Source organism: Bos grunniens, chromosome 10 (assembly GCF_055505025.1).
Source record: "Bos grunniens cultivar Pamir isolate PY7600 chromosome 10, Bosgru_T2T1.0, whole genome shotgun sequence".
Classification (NCBI taxonomy): domain Eukaryota; kingdom Metazoa; phylum Chordata; class Mammalia; order Artiodactyla; family Bovidae; genus Bos; species Bos grunniens.
In genome coordinates, this window is record NC_141174.1 from 63,109,303 (window position 1) to 63,123,470 (window position 14,168).

Below are 14,168 nucleotides of genomic sequence, written 5' to 3' on the forward strand. Positions count from 1 at the left end.
TCTCCAGGCAAGAACACTGGAGTGGGTTGCCATTTCCTTCTCCAATGCATGAAAGTGAAAAGTTAAAGTGAAATCGCTCAGTTGTGTCCAACTCTTAGTGACCCCATGGACTGCAGCCTACCAGGGTCCTCCATCCATGGGATTTTCCAGGCAAGAGTACTGGAGTGGGGTGCCATTGCCTTCTCCAAAGATACTGCTAGTGGAGTAAAAAAGCAAGACAGGAAAAGGAAGAAGCCAGGCAAGGGTGTGATTTTAGGGGATTAGCCTCAACCTGATCCTGTAGAAGGAGCTCTAGAGTATAAGTTATGCTTCAAAATCTGTCCTAAGGGAGACAAAGGGAGTTGGGCTTACATAGTCACTAAAAAGCCATTGGGTAGAGAGGAAAATCTCTAGCATTTCTCAGACTCTGCCTCTGAGAGCAAAGTGGCCCCACAGACCTGAGACCTTCCAAATGTAAGAGGGCATCCTTAGGAGGTGTACATGGAAAGCACAAAGGGACTCTGCGAGATTCAGGCGGAACAGCAGTTATCTATAACATAGAAATAGCTAATCTATATGACACATATGAGTACTCTGGCAGAGAGATTTGCAAGGTGCTATGGCAACACTGAGGACAGGATGAAATAGAGCTCTGTGGGAGAGGGAAGACTTTCTAATAAAATGATTTCTGGAGGATCAGAGGGAGTTAACTAGATAATGAGAAGGAAAAAAGGAGAACTTTCATTTCAGGAGGAGCCTGGTGTACAAAAGCACAGACACATAGGAAAAAAAAAAATTCCTACCTTTCAAGCCTGTCATGGGTTTAAAATCAACCAATAAAATTTTAAAAAGCATTTTATTTACTTTTAAAGAAGTAAAATCCTGTTACTGGTTGTCTGGAGTCCATGATTAATATCTTGGTTATGCTACAAAAAAAAAAAAAAGCCTTCAACGAAGCAATCTGCAGTAACCCCAACACTTTTTAAAGCATTTGCACCAAAATGTACCCTCTTCTGTTGCCTTTGGTTTGATAGACTGCTACCAGGTCCTATTGTAGTTCTCCATACACAGGTAGGAATCAACATTGCTAAAGATAAACGCAAAATTTACTTAGTATCTTTCACTGCTTATTTTCACAAGAGATGAGTAAAGTCTTCAAAGTTTAAATTCAAAAGAAAAGCCACAGTCAAGAGAATGATGAGAAAAAAATGTTTTCTCTGTTTTAAGGCGTATCTCATTTTCAGAAATACCCATGTCCTCACCTCAAAATTCTCCTTTTGTTTCCAATGCATTTACCATAATGATTCCCTCTCCTTCACCATTCTATTCTTTGGCTGGTGAGAAGACCCCAGGTTGATGTTCAGACTCTCTTTTCTTTATTGCCTCCCTGAGCTTCTTATTCACACTACACACTTTAAACAATTCTTCCTTATCACAATGTGGACAATATTAATAGATAGTAACTCTAACTTGCAGGAATCTTTTGAAGTTCTAAATTATTTTTAGTAGTAGTCATATTAGTGATAGCAGTGATCTCTAATATTGGTCAGCATGCTAGAAAAATACAATGTTCATGCACAGAGTGAAAAAGTTGTCGATTCCCAGGTGTCTCGGTGGTAAAGAATCCACTTGTCAGTGCAGGAGATGCAGGTTTGATCCCTGGCTTCGAAAGATCCTCAGGGAGTAGGAATTGGCAACCCACTCCAGTATTCTTGCTTGGAAAATTCCAAGGGCAGCAGAGTCTGGCGGGCTACAGTCCATGGGGTTGAAAATATACATGGCTGAGCACACACACACAGTCTATAGAAGTTTTCAGGTTAAAAATTTGTTGCTTTGACAGAAAATTTTTGTATAATATTTAGAAACAAGAGTGACATTTTTCTATCATTTATAATAGACTGATACAGTTTATTAAAAATTGAACCCATATGATCTGGAGTCCTGTTCTACTCAGAGTTCTATTTATTGTATTGAGTAGCTCAAAGAGAACATATTTTCTCTGTTATTTTCCCTGATATTAGTGCAGGATAAGAGGATAACTTTTATTTTCAAAACTGTAAAGAGCACTGTTACTCATAATCATACCTTTATGCTTTTTCAGACTATCACTCTGGAAATGACAAGAGCCATGACTGGCTTTGTTTAGTGCCCAAAGGCTCTGGTGGCAAATCACCCCAATCATTATAGCAGATCAGATGATGTTTATCTTTCTTTTTCTCTGGATGTCTTTTACAGATAAAGGATCTTTTTTCAGAATATGAACAAGGCTGGGACAAAGCTCATATTTGTCATTATAGATTGACCTGAAGAGACAGGAGAATAAAGCCTAACACCTTGACACGTGATAGAAACCATCTTTAATTCACAAAACTCCTCATTCACTAGATGTTAATTAAAGGGGAGAACCTAGAAGTCTGAGAATTGTCAAGGGCTAACTGCTTATTGAGTTTGTACTATCTATGGAATATACTCTTTTGGATTCACCTAGGTCTATCCTCTGGTCTGCACTTTAGGTTTTTAACATTTTCTTAAGCTATTTTAGTCAACAGTAATTTTATTTAAGACTACATAAAAATAATGATGTTCAGAAATATCATTATTTGCAAAAAGCAAAGTAGAAAATTCTCTGTGTAGAGTTGGGTGACTCTAAGCGAAGTGTTATGATCTGCAGCCTAGGAGTATCTCCAAGCTGTTCCTTTAGATTATATAGTTACCATAAAGAGTATCCCTCTAAAGTGTAACATCTTTCTTTTTCTGTACATGTTATTTTTATGGAAATAAAAAGTGTTTAAATACAATCATATTTAACAATGCAGCATATTTGAGTAGTGAATGTATTTTATTCCTGCTTTGGGACTAGCAAGTTGTCCCAAATAACCCGTCCCCTCTTTTCCCAGAGCTATAGAATTAGATTTTAGAAGGCACCTGGGAGACAGGAGCTCTGTGTGGTAAAGAGTACACTTCCCAGCCTTTCTGGTAGCTATGGGTGGGGCTCTGTCTGTCTGAAGTGAGCCAGTGTCCTGAGGCAATATCCTAGAGCCTTCTGTAAAGCCGATGTGGTAGGCACTTTTTTGTCTTTTCCTCTTTTCTTCTGGTAGGATGGGGCTGTGAAAACTAGATTTGTAGCTGCTATTCTGGGCCTTGAGCTCCAGCAGCACATGGTAGTGCAGGCAGTTTCAAAGAGCCTGAGTCCCTGAGCGGAGTCATTAAATTCTCACTGGTCTGCCTCACTCCAGATTTTTTTTTTTTTACATGATGGAATCTAAATTTGTCTTGTATAAATCTCTGTTCATGTGTCTATCTTACAGCTGAATTATATCCACTTTCCCTCATAGCTCAGTTGGGCTTCCCTGATAGCTTAGTTGGTAAAGAATCCACCTGCAAAGCAGGAACCCCAGTTTGATCCCTGGGTCGGGAAGATCCGCTGGACAAGGGATAGGCTACTACCCTCTCCCGTATTTGGGGGCTTCCCTTGTGGCTCAGCTGGTAAAGAATCTGCCGGCAATGAGGGAGACATGGGTTCGATCCCTGGCTTGAGAAGATCCCCTGGAGAAGGGAACGGCTACCCACTCCAATATTCTGGTCTAGGGAATTCCATGGACTGTAATAGTCCATGGGGTTGAAAGAGTCAGACACGACTGAGCAACTTTCATGTGTCTATCTCACAGCTGAATTATATCCACCAACACCTCAAGTTTCAACTCAAGTTCTACATTTAATCTGTAAAATTAATGAATTACTATCTACTGAACTAATCAGGATTGGGATGCAGAGTTGAATTATCCATAAAGTATTTCTATGGTGTGTGTGCATGTGTGTGTGTGTGTGCGTGTGTATGTGTTCTTCCTTATCACTCCAAGTTTATCAATTAAAGTTTGGCTGTTAGTCATAGAAACCACCCCCCTCCCAAAGTATGATGTAAGATAGAATTGTATTTTTCTCCTATGTAGAAACCCAGAAACTATACATAGTTCAGGTTAGGTAGGTGAAACTCCCATGATGTCAGAGATTTAGATTCTTCTGTTTTATAGATTCTCTGTGCTTGACTTTCATTCCATGTCAGTTCAGGGTCCAAGATGGCAGACAGCAGTAATGTGCTGAAATGAGCAAAATGTGGAGGGGTGCTTCCCTATAAGAATATTTCTTCTTGAAACACACTGGCAAGAATGTAGCTGAAATAGTAAATGCCTTTGTTTTGGGCAACCTTGTGCCTGATGAATACTGTGGGATTCAATTTCTGTGGAAGAAGGAGAAATCAACATCAGGGAATGGGCAGACTCTAACACATTGTAATAGTTTATTGTAATAGTTTGTTTCTTCTGCCTGGAAGCCTATACAGTCTCCTTTGTAGAGTTTGAGGTCACAAGTTCTATCAGAGTATGCCTGGGGTTTCTTTATGGGCTTCCCTGGTAGCTCAGCTGGTAAAAAATCTGTCTGCAATGCAGGAGACCCCGCTTCAATTCCTGGGTCAAGAAGATCCACTGGAGAAGAGACAGGCTACCCACTCAAGTATTCTTGGGATTCCCTGGTGGCTCAGCTGATAAAGAATCTACCTGCAATGCAGGAGACAAGGGTTTGATCCCTGGGTTGGGACGATCCCCTGGAGAAGGGAAAGGCTACCCACTCCAGTATTCTGGCCTGGAGAATTCCATGGATGGTATAGAGGTTTCTTTTCTCATCAATTAGATGTATAACTTGGTAAACCCCCTTAATGATAAAGTTATCTTTCCAAAACTCAGGAATATTTCCTTTCATTATTTATCTTTTTAAGTAGAGGGGGAAAAACCCTTTCCATAAGTGATTATTTTGTATTCTTTCTATACTTTTCTGGTTTTTCTATTATATTTCACAACTGCATTGTATTTTTTTCTTTTAAACTTATTTATAATAAATTCAATATTTGTTCATAGTAAAATAAAGTGTAAATAAGAATTTTAAATAAGAAATTTTTGAAAAGAATATTTTACATATTCTTTTATTTTACCAGTCCCACTCAGAATTAATCAAGGTTAAATTTTGTGTGTATTCATGTGCTCCATTTATGTATTAATATTTATTAACATGTTAGTGCATGCCTGCATGCTAAATTGTTTTAGTCATGTCTGACTCTTTGCAACCCTATGGATTGTAGCCTGCCAATCTCTGTCCATGGGGATTCTCCAGCCAAGAATACTGGAATGGGTTGCCATTTCTTTCTCCAGGAGTAACATATTATGCAAATATGTTGCACATATTAATATATATGTGCAAATGCATTTACACACATGTACTCTTTTTACACAGATGAGAATAGTCTCATTTTTTGTTAGCTTGATAAAATATTTTGTATTTTTATTCTTCCCATTTCTCTATTCAATTCAGCTTTAGAGTCAATTAATTTGTCACAACTTCCCTATCTTTTGATATTGTATTGTTTTCAGTGTTGTACTATTACACAGACATTTTATACATTCTTGTGCAAATGTTAGGTATATTTTAACTAGATAATTGCTAAGTCCAAGTCTGAATGTGTTCATTTTTTTGACATAATTTACTGGATTCTGCTCCAAAAAGGAAGATTTTACCATCTTACCCTTCGAATCCCAGCTATGAAACCTCAACAGCACAAGATGGTATGAGATAGTGTTTGTGGCCATTTGATAGGTGAAAGTTGGTTTCTCATGCTTTGATTTACAGTTTTAAAAAGAAAGAAATTGAACGTCTCTTTACTTAAATAATGCCAATTTGTAGTTCTGTTTTTTCCCTTTTCTTTTCTTATCCATTAACTTACTCATCATCTAGTATACTATGTACATATACATATATATTGTATATATATGTATATTTTATGGAAACTAACCCTGAATTCTGACATTTTTAATAGTAAATTGTCTTATATAATTTTTAAAAAAGAGTGACATATTAATCAAGTGATAGGTTTTTTTTTTTTTTAGAATTTGTATTAAAAGCCCTGCTCACTTGAGTAATTGTAGACAGATCACTCCATATTTTCTTATGGAAAAATTTCAATTTTCTACTTTGAAATCTTTATTGCATCTAGAATTAATTTTGATATGAAGGGTGGGTTAGAGAGTCAGCTTTTTTTTCCATTATGGATATATAGTCAATTGCCCCAACACCACTTACTAAACAAGCTTTCTTTCTGCTTTTCATTTAAAATATTTCCTGTATGAAATCCTAAATTATATACATATTTCTGTACTCTTAACAGTGTTCTCCTGTGTGGTCCCTAGATCTCTCTGGGGACCCTGTGATCTTTACAGGGAGTTCATGAAGAAGAATGTTGTTTCTCACTATACTGCTTTTGTAGTAAAGGAAGATAAAACAGGCAGCCTGTTAGCACAGAACAAAGCTGTGGCATCAAATTGTACTAGCAGTCTTTGTATTCTTTGCTACTTCACTACTATTTACTCACAGTAATAATAATAATAAAATATCAGTGTCACTATTTTTGATAAATCAGAAAAATCAGTATTCATTTTTTAAAGATTTTTTTTAATGTGCTTCATTTGTAAAGTGTTTACTGAATTTGTCTTATATCTCTTGGTCTTTTTTTGAGGTGTGTGCTAGAACAAACCCCCACCCTCTACATTGGAAGACAAAGTCTTAACCACTGGACCCTCAGGGAAGTTCCAGTATTAATTTTTAACATCTTAGAACACAGTCACTATATTTTTAATATCCTAAGTGACAAAATGGAAAATTCCTAAAAAGGATTTCTGCTGCTTACTAAAGTACAGAGTTTGTCTCAAGGCAAAGTCTTGTATGAATGAGTTTTGTGGTGAATTACCCACTTTTTTTTATAGAATATTTTTTTTTTTTTACTTAAAAGGATGCTTTGTATACATGGTTATTCAGACTTGGGTATTTGGCAAATATTTCCTCAGAAATGAATGAAATGAACCTATCATCCCAAATAAAACACCTTAACAATGGTTATTGCTTATGATAAATTTCACATATTTAAGAGAAAATTTAGAATTTTGGAAAATCTGCCAACAGAAGCATGATAGCATGGTAGGCACATACACTAATTTCACCAATCCTTATAGAAGACTATTCCATGAAGACTGATGATATTAGTATATGTGAATTGTATTATATGTTGAGCTATCTCAACATCTGGAAGATCTTCATAACTCAATGAATTCATATTTTCCAGATGACTAATCTATGTTGCTACAAAATCATGCATGAGAAAATGATCTATTAAAAGTGCAAGATAGACCAATGGGTTTTAGTGTCACAAAGAGCAAAAAGGGCATTGATATGGTTTTCAATTCTATTTTGCAAGTAGGAAACTAACACTGACGGAATTTTACTGTAGTCTCAAGGAAGACTGTCCACAGTTATCTAAAAAGGCTATTGAAATACTACTCCCTTTATAGCCAGTCCCCAACATGTTGCCACAGATTGCATGCATATGTTGATATAATTATCTAGCCGGCTTTTTTTCACTAAAGAAGATACGGAAGAGATTTGCAAAACTATAAAGCAATTCCATTCATTTTACTTAATTATTTTTGTCTTGAAAAATTAAAAGTGTTCCTTAAGTTAATGTCTTCAGTTTATTAAAATGATTTAAAATGAGTTAATAACACATAATTTAACATTGTCTTAGTTTCTACTACACTGATTATGAATAGATATAATTTAAATAGCTAAAGATATTTGAGATCATTAATAATTTTTAATAGAGTAAAGGTATTCTAAGATCAAAAAGTTTGATAGTCTATATCATAATTTCTTCTCTCACTCTTTTTCTTTGTCTCTCTCCCCACCCCACCCCAACACACAGACACACAGGCACAGGCGCACACACACACATACACACACATGCACACTCTTATTCTCTACATCACCCAATTTCTGGACAATTACCAGTACTATAACAGTATTCTAAAACTAAATTATTGTCTTAATATCATGTTTTTAATATCCAAAACTTCTAGGCCATTTCCATAATTCTTTTGATTCTGAACTTACTTTTTATATTCTGAAATGTTTATTTTTAAAAATCAATATTGGTACCATATTGTGATAGTCAAGGAAAACTTGGCATTTCATAGGAATTGTGTTTTATTTACATCTTAGGTAGAAATATATATATATATAAGAGAGAATTAGCATATATCTATATAGGATATACAAAGCAAAAATATGTAATTTGCTTGTTCATTTTAATCTTTTTTTATTTTGTTACCTATAAATTTTGAAATTTAAGTTAAAATAGAACCCTAGATTTTTGCATGGAAATGGTACTTATCAAATCAGTGCCCATGTTATTCTTTGTCTTTTATGATAATATTAATAATTAGCTTATGAACTACTTGAAATCAAGAATCACCCCATTTAATTTTTATATATATTTTCTGTAAAAAGTTTTAGATAAATATTTGATATGTATTTTTATGAATTACTCAACTTTCATTAATTTCTAAGTAAATTTTTAATTTCACACACAATTAAGGGCAAACGTGCATATATTTATACTGATATTGTAATGATTTGGAGAATTTTTTAAAGCTGCTTAGTGTCATTAGATCGTAAGTTTGAATTAACATTGTATCAAAATAGCATAAATAATAGTAGTATTAAATGATTTAAATTTTGATAACCCACTATTTAGTTACATTTGTCTATGTTTCTTCATTTGTGTTTGCAGAGGATTTCTATCAGCAGAGTTACAACCTAAAAATAAATAAAGCAATATATTATACAGCAGGGAGAAGGAGAGATATAAAACTAAATCTTTTTACATCCTGTTTTGTATCACTTTACAGTACCATCACGTGGCTTTTGTTCAGGTTTATATAAGCTAAAATACACAAAAGTTTACTTGAACACTAGTCTTTATTTCTAGTAAAAGCCAAATCTGATGTACACAGCTGTGTTGCAAAGAACAGTATTGTTTATAACAGAGTATTTTAGATATTCAAAGTGCTTTGGCAATTTAATAGAAATGTTCTCTTTGGAAAAGTTTACACATTTTTTGAAAATAATTATTGATATAAAGTGAATTCTAATTATCAAACAGACAAGTTATTTGTGGGCTTATTACAGCAAAGCTATAAAAATGAAATAAAAATCATTCATAACAACCACGTGTATAAAATTACACATAATCTCAATAAGCTACTCTGGTAATATACTTTAATTAACCAAATCAAATAGAAAATATTGCATAAAATAATGAAACATGTCCAAAAAGAAAGTGAGAGCCTACCTCTTTTTCCTATGCAGGTAAATAAAAAATGCCTTACAGAGTTTGGAAAATAGAATTTTAGGTGCTCAAGGAAAAGAAACTAATCCATATTTCCAGTGTACTACTTATATTTAACTTCCTTTGTATATATTAATATTTTTTATTGTCCTTCACACTGATGAAACTATGGATGAACTCTATGCAATTGAGTTAGAATTATATGCACTATATAATAATAACTGCATTTACAGTTTTATAATTTTATTGTTATATAAACTTTTCTTCTTAATTTTCAATAACTTGCCAAAAATGGCACTGTAGCAGTTTCTGAATGCCAACTCTCCAAATGAGTGAAAGTGAAAGTTGCTCAGTTGTGTGCGACTCTTTGTGACCCCATGGACTGTACAGTCCGTAGAATTCTCCAGGCCAGAATACTGGAGTGAGTAACCAATCCCTTCTCCAAGGGATCTTCCCAACCCAGGGATTGAACCCAGGTCTCCCACATCTCAGGCGGATTCTTTACCAACTGAGCCACAAGGGAATTCCCTTCATATGAGTAATTGGTATTTAATTTTTCAGTGAGAAAGCCAACCTAAAGTAACAATCTTTGTTGATGCTTGCTCAGATCAGGTGGACCAAAACAGCAGGAAGTGCCTCTGACAGATTCCAAGACTCAAGTGTCTTCAACGAGACTTTGAGGATTACAAACATTCAGCGACATCAAGGAGGCCGCTATTACTGTAAAGCAGAGAATGGCCTGGGGTCCCCAGCGATAAAGTCAATCAGAGTGGATGTGTACTGTAAGTAAATGTCCCAGAAATCTATAATTAAGTCAACTGCAGATATGTTTTCTCCTACAACTATTTTTATTATTACATCTATTGAGAAATACTAGAGTTTGTTGAAAAAAATAGAGTTATATTTAGTTGAGAATGACGTCTTTAACGTTAAGATAGCTCATTTAGCATATTTCCTGTAGAATCTCCATTAGAAATTTTCACAGTTTTTATGATTAAATAATACATATTAATTATAGAACATTTAAGAATTAGATTAAAACAAAATAAATATCACTGAAAATCCTATTAATGACTATTAGTGTTGAATGTATATACTTTTTATCTCTATATATAAGTATATAAATGCATATTTATACTTGTATAAAGAAAAAGTCATGCTGTGGATATGGTGACTGGTTTGTTAACCTATGTGAATTTCAGTTATTCTTATTTTGTAAAATGCACTTCATGAGTGAACTTACTTGAACTGGCTTGTAAAAGGCCAAAATCTCTGTGTAGACTCTGTTTTGATCCAATTCTGTTAAAAGTAATCAGTACCTAGGGTGATGCTGAGCCTCCTGGAATGTGTTTGTTGATTTATTTTTGTTTTTGGTCTCATTTTTCTGCTCTTGGCTGCTAGCGAATATATTTAAAATCTTCTTGGTCTCAATACTGTCTTCCCCACCAAAAGAAATTAAGGGCCTACATTCAGTTCAGTTTTTGGTATAGGTTTCTATTGCTCCATTGTCTTTTTTGCAAATACTTACATTTTATTTGTTAACTCTTTAGTATTATAATAAAAAGATGTTTATTTTTAGTGATTCAGATGTAAGTAACAAGTGAGGCGTTCTCATTTTTTTACCCACCTTTCATTCTTTCCTTTTTTTCTTTTTCTTTCAATACAGGATATAGTTGCATAGTTAGGAAAGTGATTGGAATTACATGTGGTTGATCAGATCCTATGCTGCATCTCATGTAATTGTTCAGGTGACTGACAAGTGAGTGACAGGGTTGTATTTGTGATTCACCTTCCACATTCAGGCGCTTTCACTGTTCCTGGAAAGGATGAAAGAGAAGCCCAAGTCCCAATCCCTCTAGAAATTCCCAGACCTTCAGGCATGACCTGGAATAACTCAGGCATCTGTATCCCAGAGGCTGCTTTCTCCCTCTTCTTATGGGCCTTCTGGTTGGGCTTACATGTATGTTTCTGAACAATATATCCTCTGCCCACCCACCCCCCAATCAAATATTTGTGGTAATATACACTTTTAAAAAAGACTATGTATAGTGTTTTCTTCATATATAATTTTAAATGGCACTAAATTTAATTTAAATGAGTCAAACACTTCTATAATATAACTTTGGCCACCTCATGCGAAGATTTGACTCATTGGAAAAGACTCTGATGCTGTGAGGGATTGGGGGCAGGAGGAGAAGGGGATGACAGAGGATGAGATGGCTGGATGGCATCACCGACTCGATGGACGTGAGTTTGAGTGAACTCCAGGCGTTGGTAATGGACAGGGAGGCCTGGCATGCTGCAATTCCTGGGGTTGCAAAGAGTCGGACATGACTGAGTGACTGAACTGAACTGAACTGAATATAACTTTTAGAAAGAACATACGTGTGATTTTTGTTATAATTATGGTCATGAAGTTTTATAATACACAACTTTGATACCTTAGACACAATTCTAAAATCTAAAAAGTTCTAGTGATTGAATGGATCTTTTGTTAAATATTATTGGTAACTTTTTGCAGCAAAAGCTGATGAGAACTAGTTTGGTGGTGACATCTAACCTGAAATGACTTGAATGCAAAAATAGAAAATACTTTCTCTTCTTTATTTACCCTACTTCATCTGAACAATCATGTTTTGCTCTGGAAATAATGTGTTTGATTACACAGTATCGCCACAGAGCCTGCTGGGTGTGTTATATAAAACAAGAAATATGTATTGTAATATTTTCCTAAAATCTGAAATATTCAGAAAAACATTTCTCTACAATTTTGAATAAGAGATTGTGAGTTGTGTCCCCACTGCAATACATTTGATAAAACAATAAGATTGTGTTGCTGGACTAAAAATCTAATACAAGAGAGAAATGGCATTTTAAAAGACTTTCGAAAAGAAGCTTCTTTTCTCTTCTTACTGCAAAGCCTTTGCAGCACTGCTGTGCATGACTCTCCCTCTTTTCTATTTGCTCAGGGCCCTGCTGTCCAGTCAGCTGTGCCGCAGGATCTCAGTTCACATTGCATACTTGGGGGGAACTGACAGCACAAGGCACCTCGTTTCTCCAGGCCCTGTTAGTCTTTTAAGGCCGGTGTCACCTTCCAGGAAACCATGCTAGAAGGTGCTAGTTCTATTACCTTCTTCTTTGACCTACTTGGGATTTTTCCCACACAACCTGAACTTGACAATCATCTTATTCTTTGTTGTGTGAGTGAAATGTCATGGTGATGCATACCATAGTGGAGTACGACTTTCAATACATTTTTGATGACAAGGATTTAGTAGAAGGCTGTCTAAAATTATATTACTTGAGACAATAACATGTATTCAGAGAATAACATGTAAACTAGTAGTCCATTCATATGGACTCTGAATAAATGTGACAGGTCTTTTGGGGAATCTATGTTTTATATATAATCTACAGTTTTTAGGCTCAAGTATGTTTTCTTTACATGAATATTTATTCTTTAAAACCTCCCCTATCATTGTCAATAGGAACATGAGTAACGTATTAGTGCTGGATTGAAACTTGACAACCCTGACATCTAAAATTCGTTTATAGTCTTAAGATTCATCTGTTATTTGGATTTTGATTTGATGTCAGACTGGTTGATTGACTAGAAATTCATTTTTATAAACCATAAACAATTTAGCAACTTTACTTCAGGTGCTTTTACCTTAATTTTGAAAAATGCTGAAACTAAAGGACTAATTTTGTTTTTTTTAATGCTTTAAGCCATAGTTTTAGGATCATCAATACACTATACATTTCTGTTTCTTTTTCTAAACTGGTTCATCCACATTGGTAGAACTTGAAATAGTATAGGCATAGAATGCATAGATCATGTTTGCAACAGCCAGCTGAGGTGGACTATGGCTTAGATTTAGCAAAAATTCTAATAAATGGCATTAGAACTTAGCCTTGAGTTCCTCATGATAGTTTGTCTTTTAAAAATCTTCCAAAAAGTACCAATTTTATAGCCATCCTGGAGAGATTTCATAACCACAAAAATGTATATCTCACATTAAACCCCATTCAGTGATCGTAAGTTTCTAGATTTTATGGCTAATACCATCCTAAAAAAAATTTATTCTGATAAGGAAATTTATTTTCTGAAGAGAAACCTGCCACAATGCTGATTGATATAAAATGAGGTGATTTTATTACATAGTAATATAAACATATTTGTGATACTGTGTTAATATTTTGATCAGTTGGGGAAGATTTTTTAATTTAAATTAATAATTCCTTCCCACATAATTTTCTAAAATGTCTTGTAGTAATTGGACCTTGTAGGTTCCATAAAGAAACTACCAAATGTACTATTATTATTCTCTTTGCTGTTTCAATCTAGAAAATAGTTTGCTCAGTGCTACTGTTTGGAGAAGATATACCTGTTTTTCAGTTTATCATGACCTATGATTCCTTTCTAAGCATTTCAAAATGAATATAATTTCTTTAAAAAGTATATTTATAAACAAACAGATTTCATAACCAGATAACTTATATTTAAAAAAGAAATCTTACCTAGTTATTTATACAAATATTTCTGACCCAAAGCTACTCAATTACAATTCTTCATTTGCTAGGAAATAGCTTCTGAGGGTCTGAATACTAACAGCTATATGTTTAAGAGAAAATAAAGAATTAGTTCTACTTAAACCTACTGTTTTCAAAATATTCATTCTTTGTGTCTTCTCCCTGAAACTATGCTAAAACAATAATAAAGGAATAAAACAATAGCCAAGCATGTGAACAGTGATAGAGAAAGTGGAAGAGGAGTTGACAGAAAAACAATTTTGTAGGAAATAGATCAGGAAATGACCACTCTTCAACATACTGAAGAAAGCTTGAATCAAAGCTGTCAGTATGGAGGATAAAATGCAGTACAGAATTATAGAGTCATTAAAAAAGTCAGGAATTGGAGACATCACTTAGCTTTTAGAGTGTCAGTCAGACAGTTCAGTCGCTC

The 14,168-nt window shown here is 34.6% G+C and overlaps 1 protein-coding gene across 2 annotated transcripts in view; it reads left to right on the plus strand.

Annotated features, from left to right (window-relative positions):
• The window catches only part of MDGA2 (MAM domain containing glycosylphosphatidylinositol anchor 2), a 919,864-nt gene that overhangs the window by 474,342 nt on the left and 431,354 nt on the right, over positions 1-14,168 (plus strand). For both annotated transcript variants that reach the window (XR_015133654.1, XM_086318927.1), the window contains exon 3: positions 9,810-9,984. Coding sequence is in view for 1 of the 2 variants with exons in the window: in XM_086318927.1 (XP_086175053.1) it covers positions 9,810-9,984 (175 nt within the window). In the remaining variant the exon portion in view is untranslated. The remainder of the gene's footprint in view (positions 1-9,809; positions 9,985-14,168) is intronic.